General features: G+C 32.2%; 1 protein-coding gene across 1 annotated transcript in view; it reads right to left on the reverse strand.

The window, feature by feature from the left end:
• Positions 1–25,103, reverse strand: part of LOC140441975 (cysteine sulfinic acid decarboxylase-like) — a 50,419-nt gene extending 25,316 nt beyond the window's left edge. Inside the window, exons 1-5 of the mRNA XM_072532997.1 lie at positions 24,832–25,103; positions 18,991–19,084; positions 13,367–13,501; positions 8,964–9,183; positions 4,675–4,835 (exon numbers count right to left, since the gene is read on the reverse strand). Of these exons, the coding sequence (XP_072389098.1) occupies positions 4,675–4,835; positions 8,964–9,183; positions 13,367–13,501; positions 18,991–19,084; positions 24,832–25,103 (882 nt within the window). The remainder of the gene's footprint in view (positions 1–4,674; positions 4,836–8,963; positions 9,184–13,366; positions 13,502–18,990; positions 19,085–24,831) is intronic.
• Between the last annotated feature and the right edge of the window lie 1,118 nt (positions 25,104–26,221).

Here is a 26,221-nt window from a genome sequence, read left to right on the forward strand (position 1 = left end):
TCCTTTGAAATACAGTGAACCAAATTCCCTGACAACAAGTTTGCTGGTTACTATATATTAAAACCGATGACGTGGTGACAATGTGCTATAAAAAAATTTTGGAGATGAATTTCAACAAATAAACAGCATGAAAAGTTGTGGACGGCCCAAAAACGTTGACCTAAAAAAGCTTGTGATAGTATCATATTATAATAGTAATTTTCTAAAATAGACAGTGGCAGTCGCAGAATTTTTATCAAGGGGTATATTGCTGCGTAAGCCCATAAATATCGTTTTATAAAAATGATCATTGTTTTTAGAATGGCTGGCAGAATACTAACTGAACAAGAATTACGCCAAATTAGCGCTCCTTTGTGATACGATGAAGATGAAGCAATTCTAGATGAAACTCCTGACACCGACAATAAGTATGATTATGAATATAGTGACCATGCTTCTGATTCGGAACAAGAAGAGAATGAACAGGATGAGGAAGATCGAGTGGCAGAATTTAAAGAACAATCAATTAATTATTTTCACCCAAAAAACAAAAATCTAAAATGGCGCAAAACGTGTGCACCTTTGAATATAAGAACAAGAAAACGCAACATAGTTTCTGTTTTACCAATACCGGGAGGGGAAGCGAGAACTGCATCATCGCCTTTGTAGACGTTCTCTTTATTTTTTTGTGACTGTATATTTAACCTGCTTCTCAAGTATTCTTCTTCTTCAAGTGCCATCTTCGTTCCGAAGGTTGGCGATCATCAGGGCTATACGTATTTTCGAAACTGCTGACCGAAACAATTCGTTGCTGCTACAGCTATACCATTTCCGTAGATTCTTTAGCCAGGAGTTTCGTCTTCTTCCTATGGACCTTTTTCCTGCTATTTTCCCTTGCATAATTATTCGAAGCAGTTCATATCTTTCGCCTCTTGTAATGTGTCCCAAGTATTGCAGTTTTCGTTTTTTGATCGTAAATATGACTTCCTTTTCTTTATTCATTCTTCTCAAGACCTCGACATTTGTGACTCTCTCGGTCCATGATATTCTCAGGATTCTGCGATACACAGTTCAAATGCCTCTAATTTTTTGGTATCAATCTTTTTCAACGTCCATGACTCCATTCCGTAGAACAGCACAGAAAGTACGTAACATCTCATCAGGCGAAGTTTCATTTCAAGGCTCAAATCTCTTCCGCAGAACACTCTCTTCATTTTAGTGAATATGGATCTGGCTTTTTCTATTCTTATTTTGATTTCTGCTGAGCTATCGTTGTCTTCATTTATAAAAGTGCCTAAATATTTGTATTTGCTAACTCGATCGATAATTTCATTGTGTAAATATAAATTTTGGACATTTTGTGTTGATTTCGATATTACCATAAATTTAGTTTTCCTTATGTTCAAAGATAGTCCATATTCTTCGCTGTAGTCTGCTATCTTATTTACCAATGTCTGTAGCTCTTCAAGTGTTTCTGCGATCATAACGGTGTCGTCGGCAAATCTCAGATTGTTTAATCTTACACCATTTATTTTAATACCTACGGATTGCTCAGAGAGTATTCTATTCATTACGTCTTCGGAATAGAGATTAAACAGGGTTGGTGACAGTATACACCCTTGTCTCACACCTCGCTTTATTTCGATTTCTTCAGTGGTATTATTCTCTACTCTCACTACTGCTTTCTGATTGTAGTACATATTTGCTATTAGTCGGATGTCTCGTTTATCTAAATTCTTTTCTGTCAGGAGTCTGATTAGGTGATCATGCCGCACTTTATCAAAGGCCTTGTTGTAATCTATGAAACACATGAATACATCTTGATTTATGTCAAGACATCTTTGAGACATAACGTTCAGTGCAAACAACGCCTCTCTTGTTCCAAGTCCATTTCGGAATCCAAACTGGGAATAATTGATGTCCATTTCCAGTTTTGTGTGTACTCTAGAGTGTATAATTTTCAGAAATATTTTCAGTACATGGCTCATCAGACTGATTATACGGTAATCACTGCATTGTTTGGCATTTATCTTTTTTGGTATAGTAACAAAGGTGGATAAAAGCCATTCTTGTGGTATTTTTCCTGATGTATAAATGCTATTGAAAAGTTTAACCAAAATGTGAATCGAGTCTTTTTCTATTAGTTTAAGGATTTCCGTTGGTATTTCATCTGTACCTAGGGCTTTACCATTTTTCATTCTTTTTAGTGCGTACATTACTTCTTCTTCCGTTATTTCTGGACCTTCGTCTCCTTGTATGTTACTTAGCTCAGATTGTTGTCTATCATCTGCAAAGAGTTCTTCAATATAGTTTTTCCATGTCTTCAACTGTTCTTCTAGTTCTGTTATTATGTTTCCGTTGACATTATACAGGGTATTTGGCTGCTTACGTTTTTGTGTACCTGCAAGTTCTTTCACTTTTTTATGTACATTAAAAATATCATGTTTTGCCTGCAATTGCTCTATTTCTTCACATTTTCTTTTACAAAAATCTTCTTTTGCTATTCTGATTTCTATTTTGATTTCTTTCTGTATTTGTTTATACCTTTGTTCGTTTTTTCCTTTCATTATTCTCCGATTGTCCATGAGAAGAAGGATCTTATCAGTCATCCACCTTTGCTTTATTTTTGGTTTTTCTTTAGTCAGAATTTTCTTCATAGGACCTGTTATCGCCATTTTTACGTTTTGCCATTTTTTATCTATGTTGTTCGTTGGCTGAGATGTTTCTTTTTCATGAAGTATTTTGAAATTATTATTAATACATTTTTGCAGTTTCTCCTTTACCTCCAGGTTACATAAATGACTGACGTCTATCTGATTTGCTCTTCTTTTCTGCTATCAGTATAAAAATAAATATATTGCAAGTATACGTAATAATTTTTCAAGAGAGAGAGAGAGAGAGAGAGAGAGAGAGAGAGAGAGAGAGAGAGAGAGAGAGAGAGAGAGAGAGAGAGAGAGAGAGAGAGAGAGAGAGAGAGATGAAAAGGATAACGATTGAAGAGTTGCGTGCATTTACAGGGCTTTTAATTCTCAGTGGGGTACTATAATCCGCTCATTTAAATTTTGAAGAACTCTGGGCAAAATATGTTACAGGTTGTGAAATATTTACTCTTAACATGCCGTCTTAAAGGTTCTTATTTATTGTTAGATGTCTAACATTTGACGACTTAACAACGCGCGAAGAAAGGAGACAAACTGATAAACTTGACAGAGAGTTTGTAAACATTTTGTCAGCAAGTTTTATTTCCTCATACGCCACTAGCGCTTATGTATCAATCAACGAACAGTTTATCCCATTCCGAGGCCGTTGCGCTTCCAGGCAGTACTTACCAAATAAACCTAACAAATATGGTATTAAAGTATTTGCGATTGTTGATGCCAGAACTTTCTATTTACAAACATTTGAGATGTATGCAGGAACTCATTCAAAAGGTCTATATAGAATCAGTAACTCACCGTCAGGTACTGTGAAGCGATTAGTTGAATCAATCAAGTATTCACATCGTAACGTTACAACTGACAACTTGTAAACTAGTGTACCCTAAGCTAATCAATGAATATAAGTTGACAATGGTATGCATGAAACATAGAAAACGACAAGCTAGGAGTACATTTTTGGTTTTACGGAAGAAATGACTATGGTCTTGTATGTGTCTAAAATATCGAAAAGTGTCATTTTGGTTTCAAGCATGTATCATGATGATAAAATAGATGAAACCACAAACGAAATTTTGAAGCTAGAATTGATAACTTTTTACAATTGTACAAAAGCAGGAGTAGAACAACTTTGGCTGTTTTCTTCCATTTCTTAAATGTGGCTTTAAATAGATAATGCTTTAGTCATATATAAATTTAATACAAACAAGACAAGACTAATTGAAAGAAGAACATTTATGAAGCAATTCTCACAAGAACTAAAACATGTTCAGGTATTTCGCAGTTCTTCTCAATATATCTCGAAAAATTTACGAAAGCGTAATCGACGGCAGCAACATATATCTGAATAAGTAGTGCTCCAACGTATCTTGACCATCCCGTGGGAGATAGGGAAAGTGTCCAAGGAAAAATGATAATTAACAATGAGTTAAATGTAGAGAATGCAATACTTTTATTTATAAAGCTCATATAAATAAGATTTTGTGCATCGACTGTATTAATAGCGATTAAATTAGGTAATATATTTTTTAGTCCTTTCACGTACATTATGCTTTAGACTAGCATATAATTTATCATTAAAACGTTTCATATTCAAATAATATAATGGGTCATTTTGACCCCACGCGATTAATTATGTGTTTTTTCGTGACGCGACTATTTAAGAGTTAAATAAGTAAAAGAAAACAAGAACACTGTCACTGGACAGTTTTTCTAAATGTTTTGTTACTGTCATTAACATATGTCTATTTTAAAATTTACTTGTTGCAAACTAAATGGGTTTTTAATAAAAAAAGGTTTGATTAAATTTGATATTGATTTTGACACAATCTCATTCTTCGTTAGATATTGGCTTATACTTAACTGTTATTACAATTTGTACATTTTTTTAACTTTTGATTCAAAATTAGCTACACTTTAGGTTTTACAGTACTATATCTTTAAATTGCAATTAGTTCTTGGATTAATGTATCTATACTATTATGATATTAAACAGGACATAGTTTCCGTTAAAATAAAAAATTAATGTCACTTGACTTACCAAAGAATTAGCTCGTTCTATACCGTTGAGTTTTGCCCTGTGTTTTTGCGAGAAAATAAGGCCGCCACCCCATGCAGCGTCGATGTGGAGCCATATGTTGAACTTTTTGCAAATGTCGGCTATTTCATTTATCGGATCGAAGGCACCGCGGACTGTTGTTCCTGTGGATACGTAGAAATGAAATGAAATGTTGTGGATTTATGCCTATAAGTTTTTTGTTAACTGTTTTATATCACTATACACTCTAAAAATTTTTGGAAGAATTATTTTTAAAATAAGCTCTTCGTTCATTTCTATTTAGATCGTGAAATAATTATTTTACTTTTTGTGATTAAAAAAAAAAGGATTATCTGCAATAATTATTCAAATGTTTTTTATTGAGAAAAGTGAATCGAAGACAAATTCTTCTTTTAATATTTTGCTACTTCCGATTACTTATGTTTTGTTTAGTTTAAAATGTAAATTTTAACTGTCAGGTCTACCGATGACTACATAACTCCACTTACCTATATTGCTCGTTTAGCTTATTTCGTTTTCATTCCGTTTATATTTAACCCTTTCAAATTATCTATCTATTTCGTTGGTTGTTGCCCTGAAGTTTCCTCGTTTCATGTATCATCCATTCCAACAACAACTTTTTTGTCCATTGGTTATCTCTTAATTTCGTTATGTCTTTTTAGCCCTGTTAGTCTCGTGATTATTTTAGTAATTTTATGATGTCATTATTTTTCTGTTCTGTTTTTTCTGACTTAAAACTGGACGTTTTGGATTTTAATCTATATGGTTAATTAATAAAGCTATTCCTTTCACTTAAAAACTTAATGTGCTGCATATCTTTTGTAAAGTGAACCATGTGTAAATTTTTTTGTTTCTATGGATGTTTGCATATTTAATTAAGTTGTATATGACTTATAATGTGTATGATATGTATATATATGATGAAGTAATGAAATGGCAGATATTGTTTTGCTAAGATGAATACTATTACAAGAATTAATATTAAACTCTTTTCTCTTTACTCTCTATTAAACTTTCATCTCTTGTCTGATCAATCAAATACAACATTCCACATGAACGATTCCATAGAGTTTATGAAATTCCTTGTTCAGACTGCCCCCAATCCTATATAGGTCAAACAAATCGTAGAATTCAAAATAGGGTTTATGAACATTCTATTTCTGTTTGCAATTTCGATTGAATTTCAGCTCTAGGTCAACAGCACCTTGATTGATTCAAAATTGATTTCGAAAACTCCAAACCATAGTTTCCATCTGCTTCTATAAACTAAGAATCATCCGAGAAGCCTTAGATATAAAAAGGCCAAATTGTCCCAATAAAAGAGATGACGGCATCAGGTTACCTTCGACATGAAAACTTCTCATAAAGAAAATATCGTTCGCTCGATTCTCCAATTAAAATCTGGCCATCAGAAAGGTTCGCGAGAAATCTCCCCGCCAACCTCCAACCAAACCACGTCACCATGAACGGTACAAATGAACTATATGCTGTTTCCAGTAGCAGTAATGGATTGATTAGTGATCAGTATAGTAGTGTCTGGGGGCTTAAGAGACTGAAACCTCGGAAACCCTGAAGTAGACATCAAAGAGTATGTCGAGGCCTGTTTAAAAATCGCGGAAATCTTTCGGAACATATATATATATATATATATATATATATATATATATATATATATATATATATATATATATATATATAGATATTTAGTTTTATCAATATATACACCGGTTTATTAGGCGGTACGTCTTTCCGGTAGGATTCTATCAAGGATTATCAACAACCACACCAGACACCAGCCATATTCTAGTCTAAGTAGGAGATGCATTTAGAATTTTTAACTACTAAATTAGCAAAAAAACTTTTAATAAAATCCTTTATAAAAAGGTATATAAAAAATCCAGTCGGGCTATGTTAAATAGACAAAACGTTTTCGGAATAATAAGTATTCCATCATCAGTATCCTAATAAAGTATTTAACCACTTAATTAAAAAGAACATGAAATAATTTAAATTTTGACTAAGGTTAATGTAAAATCTGGTTAATTAAGATGGTGAAGTTACCGTTGGATTGGTAACATGGGGACATATGACTCTACATTAAGTTGCAAGTCCTGAGACGGTATGTCTACGAGGACTTTATGAAAGCAACTGATTGAAATGACAATCTTGACAGGTTATGACGGAAGTTGTAACAGATCAGTCGGTGTAACTGTATGTGTCTATTTAAGACAGAAGCCAACGTTATTTAAAATTGTGAAAGTTGAAATAAAAATAAAAATCTCGATTGAATAAAACATGACGATTAACGCAATTTGGGCTTTTTTGTTTTTCTTTAAGAATTTCAAGGTCTTCGTATAAATCTAATGTGAGGAATTTTTTTTGGGAGATATTGTGGATAAGTGAAACGTCTTCTGGGATATTGAGGGTGTGGTTGTGTGCTTTGAGATGTTGAGAGAAAGTTGAAGTATTTTCTCTTTTTATGTGCTCTAAAGAGCGTGAAGAAAGAGATCTGCATGTTCTACCTATGTAGGTGGCATTGCAATCTGAACATTTAAGTCTATATACTCCACTCCGGTTCATATAATTGATAGGATCTTTGGAATTAGAAATGTGTTGTCCCAAATTGTTGGGTACTTTAAAAGAAACAGGGGTGTTTTCAACCGAACGTTTGATGAGATTTCGAATATCTCCACAAAGACTTTCATGAGAGAATGGGAGTGAAACATAGTTGGGCTTGGTGGTAAGGTCTCTGGGGAACGCAGTCTCCTGCAGGGCCTTAAGGCGTTTTTTGTGGATGAGTTTGTTGTTGATGTTTTGATCATATCCATTGTTGACTGCTATTTGTCTGAGTATATTTAGTTCTTTTTTGTAGTTTAAATCTGACAGTGGAATACTTTCTAGGCGATGGATGTAATTATGAAAAGCTGAAATGGAATGAAATGGATGGATGGCATGAAATGGAATTACGTGGTCAGTCTGTGTGGGTTTCCTATAGATACTGAAATCGAAGTGGTCATTTAATCTGGTAATGGTGAGATCAAGAAAATTAATTGACATGGAAGATTCTAGTTCCATGGTGAACTTGATATTGGGGTGAATTTGGCTGATTTTGGAAAGTGAAAGTTCAGATAAATTGGAATTACCTGAAATAAAGACTAAACAGTCATCAACATAGCGAAACCAGTGTAGTATTTCAGGGTTTTTATGATCTGTGTGGATTCTAAATGATCCATAAATACATCAGCTAATAGAGGGGAGAGACAGCTGCCCATGGCTAAGCCATCAGGTTATATAATATTTGTTGTTAAAAACAAAGAAATCTTGATCTAAACAAAGTTGTAATAACTTATTAAACTGTTTATTCGGGCTGTTGGGCCGTTGTCTTCTGTTGAGATTTGTTCTCGACGTTTCGCCAACACTAGGGGTTGGCATCTTCTGGAGATGTTGATGCTTCGCTTGTAAGCAGTTTCTGCTTACAAGCGAAGCATCAACATCTCCAGAAGATGCCAACCCCTAGTGTTGGCGAAACGTCGAGAACAAATCTCAACAGAAGACAACGGCCCAACAGCCCGAATAAACAGTTTAATAAGTTAGACGATGGCCGTGAAAGCCTAACGCAATTTAAAAGTTGTAATAGTTGGATAATGTAGTTAATGCAGATCGTCTGCCCCGCTTGGCTATCTGACAGACTAAGTAATTAACTTAACAATCCAAATTTTTACAGTGTACATCGCAAACAATCCCGAGGGAAATAAATAAAACAAACTAAAGCAAAACCCTGCGGGTTTTAGCTAAATGATAAAAAAATTGATATGATCCGGTGACAATTTAGTTGGTTATAGGACAAACAACAATGACCACGCTTATTTTAGTTTTAAAAGATAAAAGAAAATAACGTTCCATTATTTAAGCAGAGACGCTTAAGTAGCTAGAAAAACATTATTTATAATACAGAGAAGTCCTTACAAAATATGTTTACAAGATAGGAAACAGAAAAAATTAACTGCTACATAAAAATGTTTACTCAGTAAGCTACATAGAACTACTAAAATATATTTTCGTTTCAATTAATGTATCCTTCGGACTACTTATAAGCCCCAGTGGATGATAAGGAGCACCTCAAATTTATCTAGATTTAAGCTAGATTCAAAAATTAGCTTATTTTAAACTTAAATTACATTAAGATGTCACAAGAATGCTTCAGAATAGCAATAAAAAAATGTTCAACTTAAAAAAAAATGGGAAAAACACATTTTAATGTAATTGTTTACCTAAAGTCGCTATGGTCATTATCGGCGCTTTGTCTTCCAACACGGCTTGATTTATTTTTGCCTCTAAATCTGATGGTAAAATTCTACCTATTTCATCAGTAGCAATTCGACAAACACTTTCCTCGCCAATTCCCAAAAATGCTGCAAATTTGTAAATGGAATAATGGCATTCTTCTGATGCGAATATTATCAGCCGCGGAAGATGAAACGTTCCTTTTTCCTGCAATTAAATCAATAATAATATAAATGTAATTGTCTATTATAATTCAGTTGGTAAACATTAAAATATTAAACACGTACAAGTTCTGATACTTTTTTCTTCATATATGTTTAAGTTAAATATTGTATTTATACGCGATTAGAACCATGGCCACCCATCCACTTCTATAAACCAAGAATTATGCCAGAAGCTACAGAAATTGAAAAAAAGGCGAATTGTCAAAAAAAGAGATGACAGCCTACGGTCACCTTCGACTTGGAGACCTGCCATAAAGAAAATACCTTCCGCTTCACCCGTCAATCAAAATCCTACTGTCAGAAATATTCGCGCCAACCCCCTCGATAATCCACACGCTGGCCACCTTCACCCAAGCCACGTCACCCTCGACGGTATAAATGACCCGTCCTCTATTCCCAACACCAGTAATGCTTTTATTAGTGATCAGTGTAGTAGTGGTTGGAAGCTCGGGAGACTGAGGCCTCGGAGGAGGCCTCCTTTGGAAAGGATTTTACATCGAATGTGATATATGAAAATTGTTAAATTTCTCGTTGAAAAATGAGAATTGATCATTTTTCAACGAGAACTTTAGCAATTTTCCTACATCACATTCGATGTAAAATCCTTTCCAAAAGGAACCACATGGTTCCCCAACAATGGTCATCGGTACTTTTTATTTCCAACCTTCTTTTTAATTGGATTTATAAATAAATTGACTTTTCTATTCTCTCCTGTAAACATATATTTGTCATCTAGTTGACTTTTCGCACGAAAACTCTTTCCCAAGCCATATTATTTTTTGTAGTAGTAGTAGTACCTTTTCGGAGTAGTAGATACCTATCTGTCAAAAATAAGCGCTTGTTTTAATTAATTTGGTGTCTTTAACAATAAAGTTAACTTTTCATGCTTTTTCCAATAAAAATATTTTTTTTTCAAATTGGTTCACTAAGCTCAATTAAAACAAGTTACTTTTTCTCCTGGCTTCATGTTTCGATATATTGTACATCAGCAATAGAATAGAATTATTGTATTATATTATACTGTTCTTGTTAACATATTCTGACATTTTTGTGATTTTTTAACGTTTGATTAAATTTAAAAAACTCTGAATGTGTTTCTTTAACTGTAACTTTTATTGTATTTATTAAATGTATTTTGTAACACCTCAGCATTTGACATTGTTTGACATCTACATAATATGACTTTACAATCATTAGAACTAAAGAAGTGCAGAAATACTGCACAAAACGTTTTCTATTAAAAGATTGAAATAGTTTTTTCATTTTTTATTTCTTCTTTACCGATATCCTCATTTCAGTGAGATTTTAATCAGTAGTTATCCTGACGCTGAGACTGAGGTTTGTTGAATGTTACGTCTGGTCGCAACTATTGTACGGGGTAGAAACATGGACACTAAAAGCGCAAACAGTTAAAAAGATTGAAGCCTTTGAACTTTGGATATACCGGAGAATGTTAAGAATTCCATGGACTGCCAGGGTCACCAATGAGGAAGTGCTGAGAAGGATGGGTCGAGACAAAAAATTGTTGAGAACGCTAAAAGTACGCAAGACTGCATACCTTGGACACATACTAAGAAATAATAAATATAGTCTTCTGCAGGTCATCATGCAGGGTAGAGTCGATAGCAAAAAGGGAATAGGTAGAAAGAGGAAGTCATGGCTGCGAAATATTCGAGACTGGACAAACATGACTGTAGACGAATTATTCCACGTTGCAAAAGACAGAGAAGCTTTTAAAAATGTGGTCGCCAACCTCCGTTAATGGGGACGGCATAGGAAGAAGAAGAAGAAGTTATCCTTTCCCAAGTTAACATGCTCCTTTTTCTAACTTGGCTGCACTCAACAGTCTTCCGGGTTAAATCATGTCGATTATCACTGCGCCAAGCTTTCGCCATCCTCTTTGATATTTTCAGAGCACTCAAGAAGAAAAATGATAGCCGCTGAAGTCACTAAGATGTACCACTAGGTTAAGCATTATTTATCATTCCATTGAATCGATTGCGATACTCGACCATACTTTGTATGATGATTTTAAAATAGCTGATAAATTGACACTTGGACGAATTAAGGCAAGTACTATTGCATACAACGTTTTAGGTTCAGCATCGACTCAAGAGGCCGATGAAACTATGCAAAATGATACATTTTATAGTGCAGCTACCTATTAATGCCCTCAATCATGGTGCAACAAAAATGTTTTCGCTGATGGTGAGATTTCATTAGAATTTATAGTCCAACTACAAATTTAAAAACGTGTGTACTTGATTTGATCAAGATGCAAATGAAACTGCATTAGCTATCCATATGGATTTAGTGGATTGAAAGAGCGCAATATTAATACCCAACACCTTACCAGTTTTTTATACCATAACCATAACCATAACCATAACCATAACCATAACCATAACCATTTTTCATATTATGCAAAAAGAGTTAACGCTCTGAAAGATTTTTATGTGATCCACGATTCTAATTTTGCTCCTGTCCTGAGGCATGTTAAGAAGAGATGGTTATCACTTCTCCCTGCCGTAGAAAGTGCTACCAAATCTTTTGATCCTGAAAGATTATTTTATATCATTGGGAGAAGACGAGTATCCCACTGCGCTGCGCCAATTTTTTAACTCTGACTCTAATCCTCTTACAGGATTCAATAGTATGTCTTGAAAACGATACATTGCTGTATTTTTGAAGGACTCAAAATACTGATTGGACTAAGTAAAAAATTTAGGCAAAAAATTAAAGATGAGTTTGTGGGATCCACGTGCAGCAACTTATTTAAAAAGTAGCCTGTGGATAAAGTTACTCAAAGACAAAAAGACTGTTGTGCGTGGTACAAAAATGTTCTACATTACTTAGAAACTAAATACGATATCAAGGATAGAAAACTGGACTTATTTAAGCCGTTTTCTCTCCAGATTGACTCATTTACTTACGCATCAATGGTCAATATAATTGAAAATCTAAAAATTGATACGTTCTTCGATATGGATGAACTTTATTAAGAAGTGTGTAAAATTAAAGAATTAGTGACGACCACAGTGCAAAACAAAGACTTAACATCGCTACAAAAATAGCACAACATGTATAAAGACAACCAAGACTGTAAATCTTTAAAAATTACTTTCTTTTATGGCCTCGATGCCAGTATCAAAAATGGCAACGGAAAGGATATTTTCTCAGGCTAACTTAATTTGGTCTGAGAGGCGAGAATGTTTGACACTCGAGCATGTCAAAGCAGAAATTCAAATTAAAACCAATTTTACCATGACTTGCAGTGAATTTTATAAATATTTTATAAAAAACAAGGTGATAAAATCAAATAAAAATAAAAAAAAATCAATAATTTACTTAATCTACGAATTTGTTTTGTAATTTCGTGTGATTATTGTTATGTAGGACTTAATACAGATTACAGAAACATCTTGTTGTTTGTTTGTCCCGATCTGCAAGCCTAAATCCCGATTTGTTTTACCTTATATAATAATAGTTTCCCGTTTTATACCGCTCGCGGCTTTGGGAGTATAGCAGGGTAGTCTGCTATATCTAGGGCCTACGGTATACAAGGAAGGTAACATGGCCAGTGCTACGCTTCAACCGCCTATTATTACCCCTGGTTTTACCCAAGGTACTCATTTTATTCAGGCTGAGTCGACCTGGGGCCTATAGACATTTTTAAAAATGTCTAGTTGTTCTTGCCGGCGGTAGGATTCGAACTCCGGACCACCGGCATGCGAGGCAAGCATCCTACCGCTTGCGCTACGCAGGCCCTTCGTTTTACCTTATATACCGATTTAAAATAAATGGGACCTGGCAACACTGCTTGTAACTGATATTAAGAAACAATTTAATATTGTAAAGACTAATTTATGTTAAGTATACTTGTAATGGGATATCATATTTACATTTATAAAATGAACACACTATATAGTCGTATATAAGATTGTATCAATGCACAAAGGAAGAAAGATCCCTTATTATAACAAACTTTCCATAAACTTGACAATTCTTTAACTACACAAAAAATCTTTTCTACAGCACACACAAAGTATTCATATTATGTATAAAATCTTTTTTGTGGCCTCATCTACTCTTCTTAAACTTCCCCGCGATGCCCTTTTCATGGAAAATATTTTTTAAATTACTCCGGATATATCCTCTTTACATACCTTAACGTCCGGATAACGATGGAATCTGGCCAAATTCACCGCTATTCCGTTTGCAAAAGAGCCCCCTGGACAAAAGAGGCCATCGCCCCATTGAGGACCGATCATACGAGAAACTTCTTTTATGACGTGTTTTTCCTGGAAAATATAAATCTATAGCGACAATTTTTTTCGTGTGAGTAAATTTATTCAAGACTTTTTAAACTTTAATATACATATACTTCCACATATCTTAATAATAAAATATTAATACCTTAGATTTTATGTACGTAATATTGGATGTTATTTTAAAGAAAATTAAATCTGCTGTAAAAAATTGATTTTTTTTGCAGCCTTCCCGAAAACTAAACCTTCTGTATGTAAAAATATGTATTTAAACAAATAAATATTTAACAACTGTATGAATATAAATAGAAAGTACAAATGCGTCCTTAAATTAAATACATTAATCTTAATATAGCATGTGACAATTTAAGTACATGATATTAATTGCAGTAAATTCAAGAAATGAGGGGTCTAGATTCAAAACCGGACTTTTCCACTTTATGTCATTTTGATTAAACTAAAGAAAAAAACAATTTACAACTTTACTTTTTAATATATTTTTAGATTTTTTTTCTGTCAATTTTTAAATATAATTAAAATTATCCTGTTATAAATTTTAAAATATAGGATAAGGCGTAAACTAGAGAAAAGGGAATAAAAATTGGAAATTTTTGCATTTTCCATTTTTGCATCCAAACTGCTCAATTTTATGTCCCTAAATATCTATATGTGATTGGAGAAAGTATACGCGTAGTACAATAAAAGAAAATACTTATTTAGAGGAAAGGATTTATTTTATATTAATATATATTACACACGAAAACTAGAAATAAATTCCGTATGTTCACAGATTGGATTAAAATCCTGCATATGTCGCTCATTCTTGTTTAAAGCTTTGGCATAGAATTCTAACTCCTGCATTTGCTTGCAGTTTGTACCAAAATGTTTGTTTAGTAGCTCGTTTATATATTTAAGTTTTGCTTCTGTGGAGATAAAACTGCAGGATTTATACCAGTCAATGCTTTACCTTTTTTTGATTACTGATAATGCAGTTGCAGTGTCAGATTTGTAGATCATCTCTCTTTGTACAATAATTCTATGTCCTCACAAACTTTTTTCTCGTAATAATGCAATTCTTGACGATTTGCTGATTTGGAAATGCAAACTTGATATTTATATGATCTATCAAACATTATTGGAGATACCATTAAGCGTTCTAATTTCCCCATTAAATTGAAAAAAGTCCTGTATGAGCCTCTAGGGAAATGTGTGCCTAAACCATTATTCCACTTCTACGAAAATGAACTGTTAGAGTAAAACAACATTGCTGATAACTAGACTTCGGCAAATATGCAAATAAAAATGTAGAAAATATGCGCATAAATATGCACGTGTTTACCCGAAAATATGCAAATATTTTACAAAATATGCATACAAATGAATAAAAAAATCGTAAAATAGTAACAATTTTATTTAAAAAAAAAGTGTACATAACTAAATATTTCCTACTATTCATTAAGATTTACATTTATTTTAAGTAACTACATCATTTTTAAGTATGATTAAACTTATTTAGAATTATGGTAACAATAAATGACCAAGTGGTGTTCAAAATTTTCTAACAAAAACTTGTGGCTTCTGTTTGAGTACATATATTTATATATGGAAAAACTTCGTTCAACATCAACTGATGTAACGGGAGCATTTTTCAAACTAACCAAAACATTTGGTTCTAAATTAATTGTTTCCGAAATATTTCCAGCTAGAACACTGACTACTTCAGAAAGAATATGGTAACCTTTATTTTTTTCCATAGTAGCTTCAAATTTTTTTAAAATATCTTTTTCAATATTACCTCTAAAGTTCCGACAACATGACGCAAATTCTTTTATTAATGCTGTACTTTCGAACAATGACAGTTTTGGTGATTCTAACTGAGTAATTGTTTTTTGAACAAAACTAAAATTTGATTTTATAAATGAAAGTTCTTGTTGAAGCAAGTTACTCTGAAAAGTTTGTTTAGAATCCAAAAGAGATTGGGAACTTTCATCTGTTAACGTATCAATTATGTTCTTTATTTTAACAAAATGATCTGCATAAAAATTAGCTGCTTCTAACCATGTTCCCCATCGCGTTAAAAAAGGTTGTGGTGGAAGAGGAATGTTAGGTAGCATTTCTTTATAAAGTTGAATTATAGGAGATTTAAGAAATACTTTTTTGACACTGGATATCATGGTATTTACAAGAGGAAACTTTTTTCGTATTTCCTCTGCAACTCTGTTTAATCCATGCGCTACACAAGTAACATGTATTAAATCTGGGAAAAATATTTTTAAATTTTGTCCTGCTTTCACCATATAAGGAGCAGCATCCGATAAAATAAGCAGTAATTTATTAGAAGGAATAGTTGTCGGAAGAAAAAAAGTTGCTAATGTTTCTTGTATAAAACGCGAAATTGTTAAAGCATTTGTTTTCTCAAGTTGCTGGCATGAAATAAGATAGATAAATAATAGATAGATAGATAAGATAAGATAGATTTTGGTAAGGTATCTTCTTTAAGAACACCAATCAATAAATGAGCAATATACTTTCCTGAGGAATCAGTGGTTTCGTCTACAGATATGTAAAAATAATTATCTGCAATTTCTTCCTTAATATTAATTAACACCGACGAGTATAGCCCGTTCACATTATTTCTTCTTAGAGACCGATCACTTGGAACATTAAGTTTGCAATATTTTTTTAGAAACGAACTAAAATTTACATTTGCTAATTTTGAAAGCGGTATGTTTGCAGACACTAATGCGCGACACAAGTCTTCATTAAAAGTTTCTTGCTCATCTAATTTTTTTGAAGTAGATTGGAAACATTTAGCCATTGAAGTTTGATGTTTTCCTTCTATTTTTCCTTTTTTTGCAATGTGTGAAGCAGTTCTCATATGTTGGTCTATCTGAAATTTCTTCTCACATGCTATCTATAAATAAAAATAAAACCCTTAATTTTAACCCAACCTTTAAAATATAAAAATATACAAGGTGTTTTTGGTTAATCAAATAACTGGTTTGGAAAAGAAAAAACACTCGCTAAGTGTTTTAAATGCAGTATTAATCCACAAATTAGTTTTTGTTACTAACCATTAGTACATCATATAACTTATTTTAAAATTCAACAAAAGTTTTTTTTTGTTAATTCAATTACAATAAAAATAATTGTGTTTTAGAATAGCTGACTTCATAAAAAAAAGTAAAGGTGAAAAATTTTTCTAAATACACACCATTGTATTGTACCATGGACAATTTTTTCTCACTAAAGGAAGCTATTTTTCATTTAAAAACAACCTACGAGTACTAAATTTCAAGTAAATACGTTTATTGGTTTTAAAGTTATTGTTGTTATTAACTAAAAGAATTTAGTTTTTTTTTTAATTTTAACACCCTGTATCTCGAAAAGTAAATAAGTTTGATTAACTATATCGTTTTGTTCAATTTTTCGAGAAGTATCTACAGTCAAACGTTGTAAGTGTCATTTGGAAACACCCTGTATGTATGAAATATTAGATATTTAATAGAAAATATTAGATACTTACAATTTTGCCACAGACTGAACAGTAGATTTTTCCCATATCCATAGACAGCTCTTTATAAGGTTTAATCCAAGTTGAAGCACTGGTTGTTTTAGGCATTATAAAATCACAATCTTCCTTTTTGTTGAGCACAACGAGTGTTTACGCTTTGAATATCAAAACAAAAATGATTTACAAATCTGAGCATCAAATTAGAAATGTTTAGGTACCTAATTCAATAAACTGGGAGATTTTGGAAAATCCCTAAATTAGGAACAAAACTATTAGCCGTTTACCTGCTGTTAAGATACAATAAATTGTAGATAGATTTGGGGATTAGATCATAAAATGCAAATGAGCGAACCCTTAGCGATTATCCAATAACTGAATGCCTCAGTGACCGAGACTTTCTAAGAATGTTGAGGGATACTTAAATTGATCTTCTTTGAAATTGTAAATGTTTTGTACCTGTAGAGATTACGTACTTAGATCATTTCTTGATTAAAATGACTACAAAATTTTATACAAGAATTGAAATAAATTGGTATATTTAAAAATTTTCAAATACAGTATGATAATCTGAACTTTTATGCACTTTATGCAAACTTTTATACAAATATGCCAAAATATGAAATATTTGCATAAAATATGCACAATATGCAAAATATGCAATATGCATATTTGCCGAAGTCTACTGATAACGTTCACCAGCTCGTCTCCATATTATAGACAGTCCATCACATGAGTACCTGTTAAATCTTGACTCATCCGTAAAAAGCACAGCATTCCAATGATGAGCTGCTATCAATAGAGGTCCGTGTCAGGTATTCTGGACCTAAATCCATATTTATGTAAGCATTTTAGAACGGTATAAACAGAAACTGTGTTTCTATGGATACCATTTAATCGTTGAACAAGTACTAGTGCTGATAATGTACGATCGCGTAACTTAAGAAAGCGATCTTCAACTTGACTTGTGGTACTTCATCTACCTTGACCTGGCCTCCTGGTGTATTGTCCTGTTTCTCGAAATCTTTGTATTGTACTGTACTTCGAGATATTCCCAAAGCATTTAAGATGTAACGAATGCTTCGCCTATCATCCTGTAAAGCAACAGCTTGTGCTACCTACTTCTTCTGGTGTCATAATTTTTTTAATGTAAGTTTTAAACAGGAGGCAATACAAATGTATTCATCAAGTGACTGGAGAATACATTTGATGCCAGAATGTGTCAACGTATGTACTCTAAGACTTATCTTTAGACCTAAGAGTGCATACGTTGACAAATACGCTGTACAAAGATGAATCTCTAAATCTACCTAAGATTATTCTTATTAATAACTTCTACTTCATCTCTAATTTTATAAATATTTATTTTCTAAAAGATACGGGCATTTTATTTTCCAATGGTGAAAAATTAGCAATTTAGTTTATCTTTTACAAATGTCGTACGGCACAAAAAGACAGAAAGCGATAGTAGTAAATTGTTTTTGTGTAAGGTCATCAAAATAGGTAGCCCTTTTTGCAGCTTACAACTCGAGTAGTGGGAAATAGCAGGACAATTCGCTGGTTTTCCGTGATTTATGCAAATCAAAACATTGTCTATTTTTCATCTGTGTTGCAATTACATTTTTAATGTAAATATTCTTTGCTTCCCAAGTTCCTTATTTTTAATTTTACATCTACTTTAAATAATTACCAAAATATTTTTATAGCCATTTTAATTTGACAGTCATCACATTATTAAAACAAAATGGAGTTATGAATTTATATTGACCAATAAGAAAATATCTTACATTTTTCAGTCCAATTTAAAAGGCATTAACACACATATAAACAGTTATTTTTATTTAATTTTTTTTTAACATTCAAGAAAAATCTGTTTCTATTCTGATTCTTATAAAAATACTGCTTAAAATTGTATTAAAGAACGTGTAAAAACTACATAAATACCCGAGGAAGGACAGACATAAAAACATCGCCAAGAAAGTAAACAAAAACAAAAATCCATTTTACTTACCATAAGAGTAAATACAGGAGCTACCTCGTAGGTATATACGCTAGCATTAAGTGAATCCGTCAGCCATTGTGCTGCCAATCCGTACGGGTCCAGTCTAAAAGGACAGAGATATTCGATATTAATATAAAATAAATATTTGGTAACGTTTGAGATTCGGCAAAAAATGACCCCGATCCAGAAATTCCGTTTTTTTTTTGTTCCAGAAATTTATTTTTTAAAGGAAGAAGGCGTTATTGATTGAAAAAGTAAAGAAGCGAGGTCACTTTTTATTTTTATTAGTAGATTAAAATCTGTTGCAGAAGATATTCTTTCTGCAAAAAAGATTCTTCTTTTAGAGGTAATTTTTAAATCTTTAGGTTTGAAGAATATCAGTTTAAACCTAATATACATGGTGTTTTAAAAAGGTGTGTCATAAATTAAATCACGCATTCCGGGGACAAAAATAAATTGATTTAATCCAACTTACCTTAGTACAAAAGTGTACACAAAAAAAGTTACAGCCCTTTGAAGTTACAAAATAAAAATTGTTTTTTTTGCATTATCTGCTAAATTACTTAACATTTTTTAATAAAAATGGACACGTTACTTTCTTGTTCTAAGAGAATTTTTCATACAAAAGAAACAATAAAATCTAAGTGCACAGAAAAACTTTAAGAGAGGTGTGCAGCCCTAAATCCGCCCAAACTTTTGAGTACGTTCAAATCAAACGAACTTTGTGACATCATTAGTTTAACACATTATTTTTAAAATTTTTTTGCCTCGTATCACTTTTTTCAAAAAACAGTTTTTATTGAATTACGGCCCTTTTCACTAACCTTTAAAAAATTACGTGTAACTAAATAAATGACAAATGAATTAACAAGTACAAAAAATGTCTAACTTCTATAAATATGATATTACAATAAATGGTTAAAATGACCTCCATTTTCTTCCATACACATTCGGTATTATTTCAATAAGGAAAACCGAATGCGCTGAAAAATCATATTTTTCTAACGAAATTGATTTACAGCTTCAATTATTAACCCTCAATTGTTGTTCGTCCTCTATTGTTATAGAATACACTTTCTCTTTCATATACCCCCAAAAGTAAAAGTCCATGGGTTAGTATCTGGACTTCAGGGTGGCTAAGAAATAGGTGCGTCACGACCTCTTTTAATAGACCGACCCAGGATACTGCCTGCAAAGGTATTCCCAGACTTCATTACTTACAATATTCACTTTTTCCAAATACTCTTGTAAATCGTTTGCAAAGAACTGCAAATAATTATCATTATTTAAATTGTTGGGAAGAAATACTGGGCATATTAGATTATTATCTACAATTCCTGCCTAAACATTAACTTTGAAAGTCCTTTGGTGATGAGTCGTTGTTTTGGCGTGATGAGTCCTTTTTTTGGCGTGAGTATTTTCGTCGGCCCAAATGTGCTCGTTATGATGGTTTGTTATTCCATTTCTACTGAAGGTGGAATCGCAAAATCCAATCCTTTTAAGATAATCTTCAACCAGTAACTCTTAAAAATCGTTGTTGAGTGAAAGGGTTTAAGCAGCTGATCCTTCAAACGCCTCCAAACCCTTACGTGAGGAACATTTAGTTGAGCAGCTATTACCCTTGTACTTGTTTCAGGGACTTTTTTAATGATTTCTAAAATGTCTTCATCAGTTGCATCCATTATTGGACGACCACCATTGCTAGCAACTTGCGGTTGGAATGTATCCGTTTCCCATAAACAACGATCAATGGTCAGAAATAATCGTCTATTGGGTGTATTTCGATTGGGCTATTTTACTGCATAACGCCGGCTGCTGCACTATTTCCTTGACATTCACCTACGATATTCCCGATAGCTTATAGAAATCATAATTTAATCTGATTCAACTTACCCAAAGTTAAATGCATATCTGCCATTTCCTGAATTGTGTATGCCATTGTAATATCCAAATTTTTAATAATCTTATTCACACAATAAATGATGTGCTTCAAATTATTGACTATTATTGATGGATTTGTAATTATTGTATCCGTATAAACTAATTGTAATTTTATGGTCTACTAGGAAAAAACTAGTTTTTCGAAAAAGTGATAGGAGGCAAAAAAGTTTTAAAAATAATGTGTTAAACTAATGATGCCACAAAGTTTATTTGATTTGAACGTACTTAAAAGTTTGGGGGGATTTAGGGATGCACATCCCTCTTAAAATTCTTCTGTGCACTTAGATTTTATTGTTTCTTTTGCATGAAAAATTCTCTCAGAACAAAAAAGTAACGGGTCCATTTTTATTACAAAATGTTAAGTAGTTTAGGAGATATTGCAAAAAAACAATTTTTATTTTGTAATTTTAAAGGGCTGTAACTTTTTTTGTGTAAACTTTTGTAATAAGGTAAGTTGGATTCACTAAATTTATTTTTGTCCCCGGAATGCGTGATTTAATTTATGACATAACGTTTTAAAACACCTTTAATTAATAATGTTCAAAGCAGCTTTGGTTTAAGCATATTAAAGTTTACTTCTCATGACCTGTTTCATACGATTACAATTTTTAAAAAATATTAGTTTTTAATAAATATGGTTGTTTGGTTCAGTTTTTTTTAATATCATTAATAACTTTTGTTTGTGAAAGCTAATTTAGGACGTATTAGCATATTTTTGTTTTTTGTTTGAATAAAATAAATCTGTAGAAAAGCAAATTGCGGTTTAAATTGCAATGATCAATTTCGCCCCAGTATACATTTTTCAGAATGCTTACATTTTTTCAAAAATATTTATAATGTGGGGTGAACATGATTGGCCGGCATTACATACAGGTTGAGTCATGAGGAACTGTACGTACTTCTACCATATGTAGAGTCCCTCAGGGAGCATATCATGTGGCCACTAAAAAATGTCAACTCCTCTTCTTTATTAATTAACAGGGGGATTTGTGTAATTGACCATTTATTTCATTTTACTGTAGTATTTATACGGCTCATTTGATTTTTTTAATTTTTGCACGATACAGTACACTACTATCAAGCATGCGACTGGTATTAGCTAAACTAAAAAATTCCAGGACTGGCTTTGGAAAAGTTAATTTAGGGATTCGTATTAAATATTACACCCTGTATAATTTTTTTTTTAAAATGCAATAAGTGATTTTCAAACTACATAAATAGCCAATGAAAACGACATATGCGACAATGTTGTCGCACTTTTATTAAATTTTTAGTGAACGATCAAATGTTCTATTACCAAAAATAGAACAACCATAATGAAGTATCAAATTATAAGGTATTAATTTAAACAAATGTTATAAATTTCAAACATTTTAATTAAAATGATTTCCTACAATATAATCTAATACGTAGAAAATTAACATCTTTACTGTCACTTTGTATTATTTCTATGATATAATCAATTGTTTTTCAATTTTAAATTTTTACTCATAGATAGTATTGGGGCATCATTTTCGATAAATAATAAATTAAATTGATTAAAAAGTCAAACCTCCTGTATGTGTTAGTTTTTGTTGATTGAATATGATTAAAATTTTATGTCAAATAATAATACATTGCATCAACTGTACTAAATAAAAATAAATCTAAAAAAGTTTAAAATGAAGGTTGGCGTTGACCGTTTGACGTTTCTTGATATTTTATACCCATTGTCATTATTGTCATTATCAATTGTTATTTATGTGTACAAGAATACATATTTCTTCTGTCATATCTACGTTAAGTACATTGTGTTAGTTTTGGTAGAGCTTTTGTTACTTTCGTTCAAAATGCCACATCAGTTTTCGACCACAGAATATGCAGACATAATATTTGTTTATGGATTCTGTAATGGGAATGGTAGGGCTGCTAGTAGAGAATATCGCAGGAGATTTCCTAATCGTCGAACTCCCAGTCATCCAACATTTGGGTCAGTTTTTAATTATTTGCGAGAAAATGGCACTTTTCCTAGTGGAACAACAGAGCGACATGTAGATGAAGCGCAGGAAGATGACATTATGGACGCCGTTACTATGAACCCTACAATAAGCACTAGACAAGTAAGTCGAGAACTCAATGTTACTCAAGCAAAAGTAAGTAGAGTCTTACAAAAAAATAATCTATACCCATATCACATTCAAATGGTTCAGCGACTACATGCTGGAGATGAGATCGATAGGTTGGAATTTTGTAGATGGATTAACAATGATCGACCAACGCTATACATGACACTATTTACAGATGAAGCCCAATTTACCAGAGACGGGATAAATAATTCACGAAATTCACATGTGTGGGCAGAAGAAAATCCCCATGCTATTCGAGAACGTCGTTCTCAGTTAAGGTTTTCGGTTAACGTGTGGATTGGTGTCATAAATAACCAATTAGTAGGTCCTCACTTTTTTGATGGTCCTTTAACAGGGCAGGTCTATTTGAACTTTCTACAAAATATTTTGCCGAATTTGCTTGTCAACGCGAACGTTGCTATCCGAGGGATGTATTTTCAGCATGATGGGGCACCCCCACACTTTTTACTGGCAGTGAGACAACATCTCAATAATGTTTATGGCAGCAGGTGGATAGGACGTGCAGGTCCTATTTCGTGGCCTTCAAGATCCCCTGATTTCAATCCCGTTGATTACCATATTTGGGGACGATTGAAGCAACTAGTTTACGCAGTGAATATTAATAACCGACAACAATTAATTGATAGAATTATACATTGTTGTAATACTATTAGAAACGATCCCCAGAGTATCCGTAATTCAATACGTCAATTAACAATTCGGCAACAAAAATGTGTACAGGCTGCAGGGTTCCATTTCGAAAATCTATTTTAAATTATTTTTATTTTGTTACCATTATTGTATATTTTCCAGTTCTAATTTATGGGTTTATCATAACTATGTATATATTTTTAGTTTTTTTTTAAATTGTTCTTCGTTATTGTTAGTAGTTACTGTTTTTTGTTGCGCAGTAACTCAGTTTATCATTTCAATTAAAATGTTTGAAATTTATAATATTTGTTTAAATTAATTACCTTATAATTTGATACTTCATTATGGTTTTTCTATTTTTGGTAAGATTTGATCGTTCACTAAAAATTTAATAAAAGTGCGACTACATTGTCGCATATGTCGTTTTCATTGGCTATTTATGTAGCTTGAAAATCACTTATTGCATTTAAAAAAAAAAGATACACAGGGTGTCATATTTAATACGAATCCCTAAATTAATTTTTCCAAAGCCAGTCCTGGAATTTTTTAGTTTAGCTAATACCAGTCGAATGCTTGATAGTAGTGTACTGTATCATGCAAAAATTAAAAAAATCAAATTAGCCGTATAAACACTACAGTAAAATGAAATAAATGGTCAATTACACAAATCACCCTGTTAATTAATAAAGAAGAGGAGTTGACATTTTTTAGTAGCCACATGATATGCTCCCTGTGGGACTCTACATATGGTAAAAGCATGTAAAGTTCCTCATGACTCACCCTGTATTATGCTATTTTCATTCGCTTAAAAAAGGGTGATCAATTTCACCCCATTCAGGGTATAAAATTGTTGATCCAATTGTTCACATTTTTTAGTCAAAATCTTAAACAAAACAATATTTTTTATGGAGAAATATTTAATACAGATCTTGTTGAATCATAATAGTAAACAATATGTAGTGAAGTTCACAATTTATTATCATATGTTTGAAAGAATAATTTTAGAGTGCTACATTTCGCCCCATTTTATGGTATTTATATAAGTATAAATTTTGAAAAATTTCACTTGTATTTCACTATTTTTTATTCTTGTATTCAGTATCAACTAATGAATGTCAACAGTCAATATTATTTGCTTTCTTAGTAAACTCACCCGGAAAACAGTTGATTTATAAAATAAGGATGACCAGTCTTAACGCTGAACTTGATTGTATTTCTCAAGAAGGTAATCAACTTGTCATGAGTTTCCCCATTTTGCTTCAAACTGAAATCGAATTGTTCCTCTAACTCTTCGGGAGTTTGCCAGAGTAATACTTTATCTTGTCTTGTAGTAAACACTATGTTTTTAAACATCAAATCGACGACCTTTTCCAGAAACTCGCCGTGTTTTTCTATTTGCGGTATGGGGCTAAAATCGATGTCCATTTTTATCGAAATTTTAACGAGAACTAAACAGTAGCTTGACTAACTAGTTTAATTATAAATAATTCGTTACAATTTCCTTATTAAACCTCTGTTACATGTACCAATTATGTTTAAACGGTCAGTAGCTAATACACATTGGCCACAACCAGATTTTATTAACTGATTACTATAATAATTGTTCTTCCTGATAATATATTTAGTATTAAATTACATTAACCACGTAATGAAATATTTTATCTTGATTTTCAATAGTAGAATTTATCTACAATTTTAAACGCTTTTCTTTTGAATACTGATTAAATCTAAGTTCGTATTTTTTTTTAATTAAAAGAAAACACTGCACCTACGATTAACCAACATTTTTATTTATCCCAATTTACTTTGTTTCCCTGCACAATTATGTTGCGTTTATAATTCGGAAATATTGATCCTAGAGAAAAAATTATAAGAAGTTAAAAGTTTCATTATTTAATTTTACACAATATTTCGTTAGCTGGAAATGGGAAATTTAATGTTTTTTGTTGAAAAAATAGCAATCATTGGAAAAAAAAGTACAAAAAAATGAAGTTAATCCTTTCAATGTTTTCGACTTTCTAAACTTGGCTTACAAGCTCCATATTCCGCCTAGAAAAACTTTTTAATATATTTAAAACGTGTGCTAAATTTTGTTAAGATCGGTCGGATAGGTTTTGCATAATAATTTTGCAATTCAGCCTACTGGAAAAAAATCGCAAATTTTCAAATTTATAGTAGGCCCTAAATAAAGCTCTCAGATAGTTGCAAATTTTTTTACATATAAAGGAAGGCTCAAACTTTCAAACGCTTTTTGTAAAAGTCAAATCGGTTTACTAGGAGAGCCTGGAATTTTTTTAAAAGTTTTAAACATTTTTAAGGTTTATAAACAAATTGAATAACTTTACGAACTTTAAGCATATCAATTTCAAAATTTATACACTTAAAGAACATTAAAAGACGCTTTTTTTTAAAGATACATTCGGCTTACTGGTTGCCGAGATATTGAAGGTCAAAGTTGGCATACATTTGCCGTGTAACCATAAGTGATAGAGGGCTCGTTTTTAAACAAATACCCTCGTCTTGTCAAGTAATTTTTATATGAA

The sequence above is a fragment of the Diabrotica undecimpunctata genome, chromosome 5 (assembly GCF_040954645.1).
Source record: "Diabrotica undecimpunctata isolate CICGRU chromosome 5, icDiaUnde3, whole genome shotgun sequence".
Taxonomy (NCBI): Eukaryota; Metazoa; Arthropoda; class Insecta; order Coleoptera; family Chrysomelidae; genus Diabrotica; species Diabrotica undecimpunctata.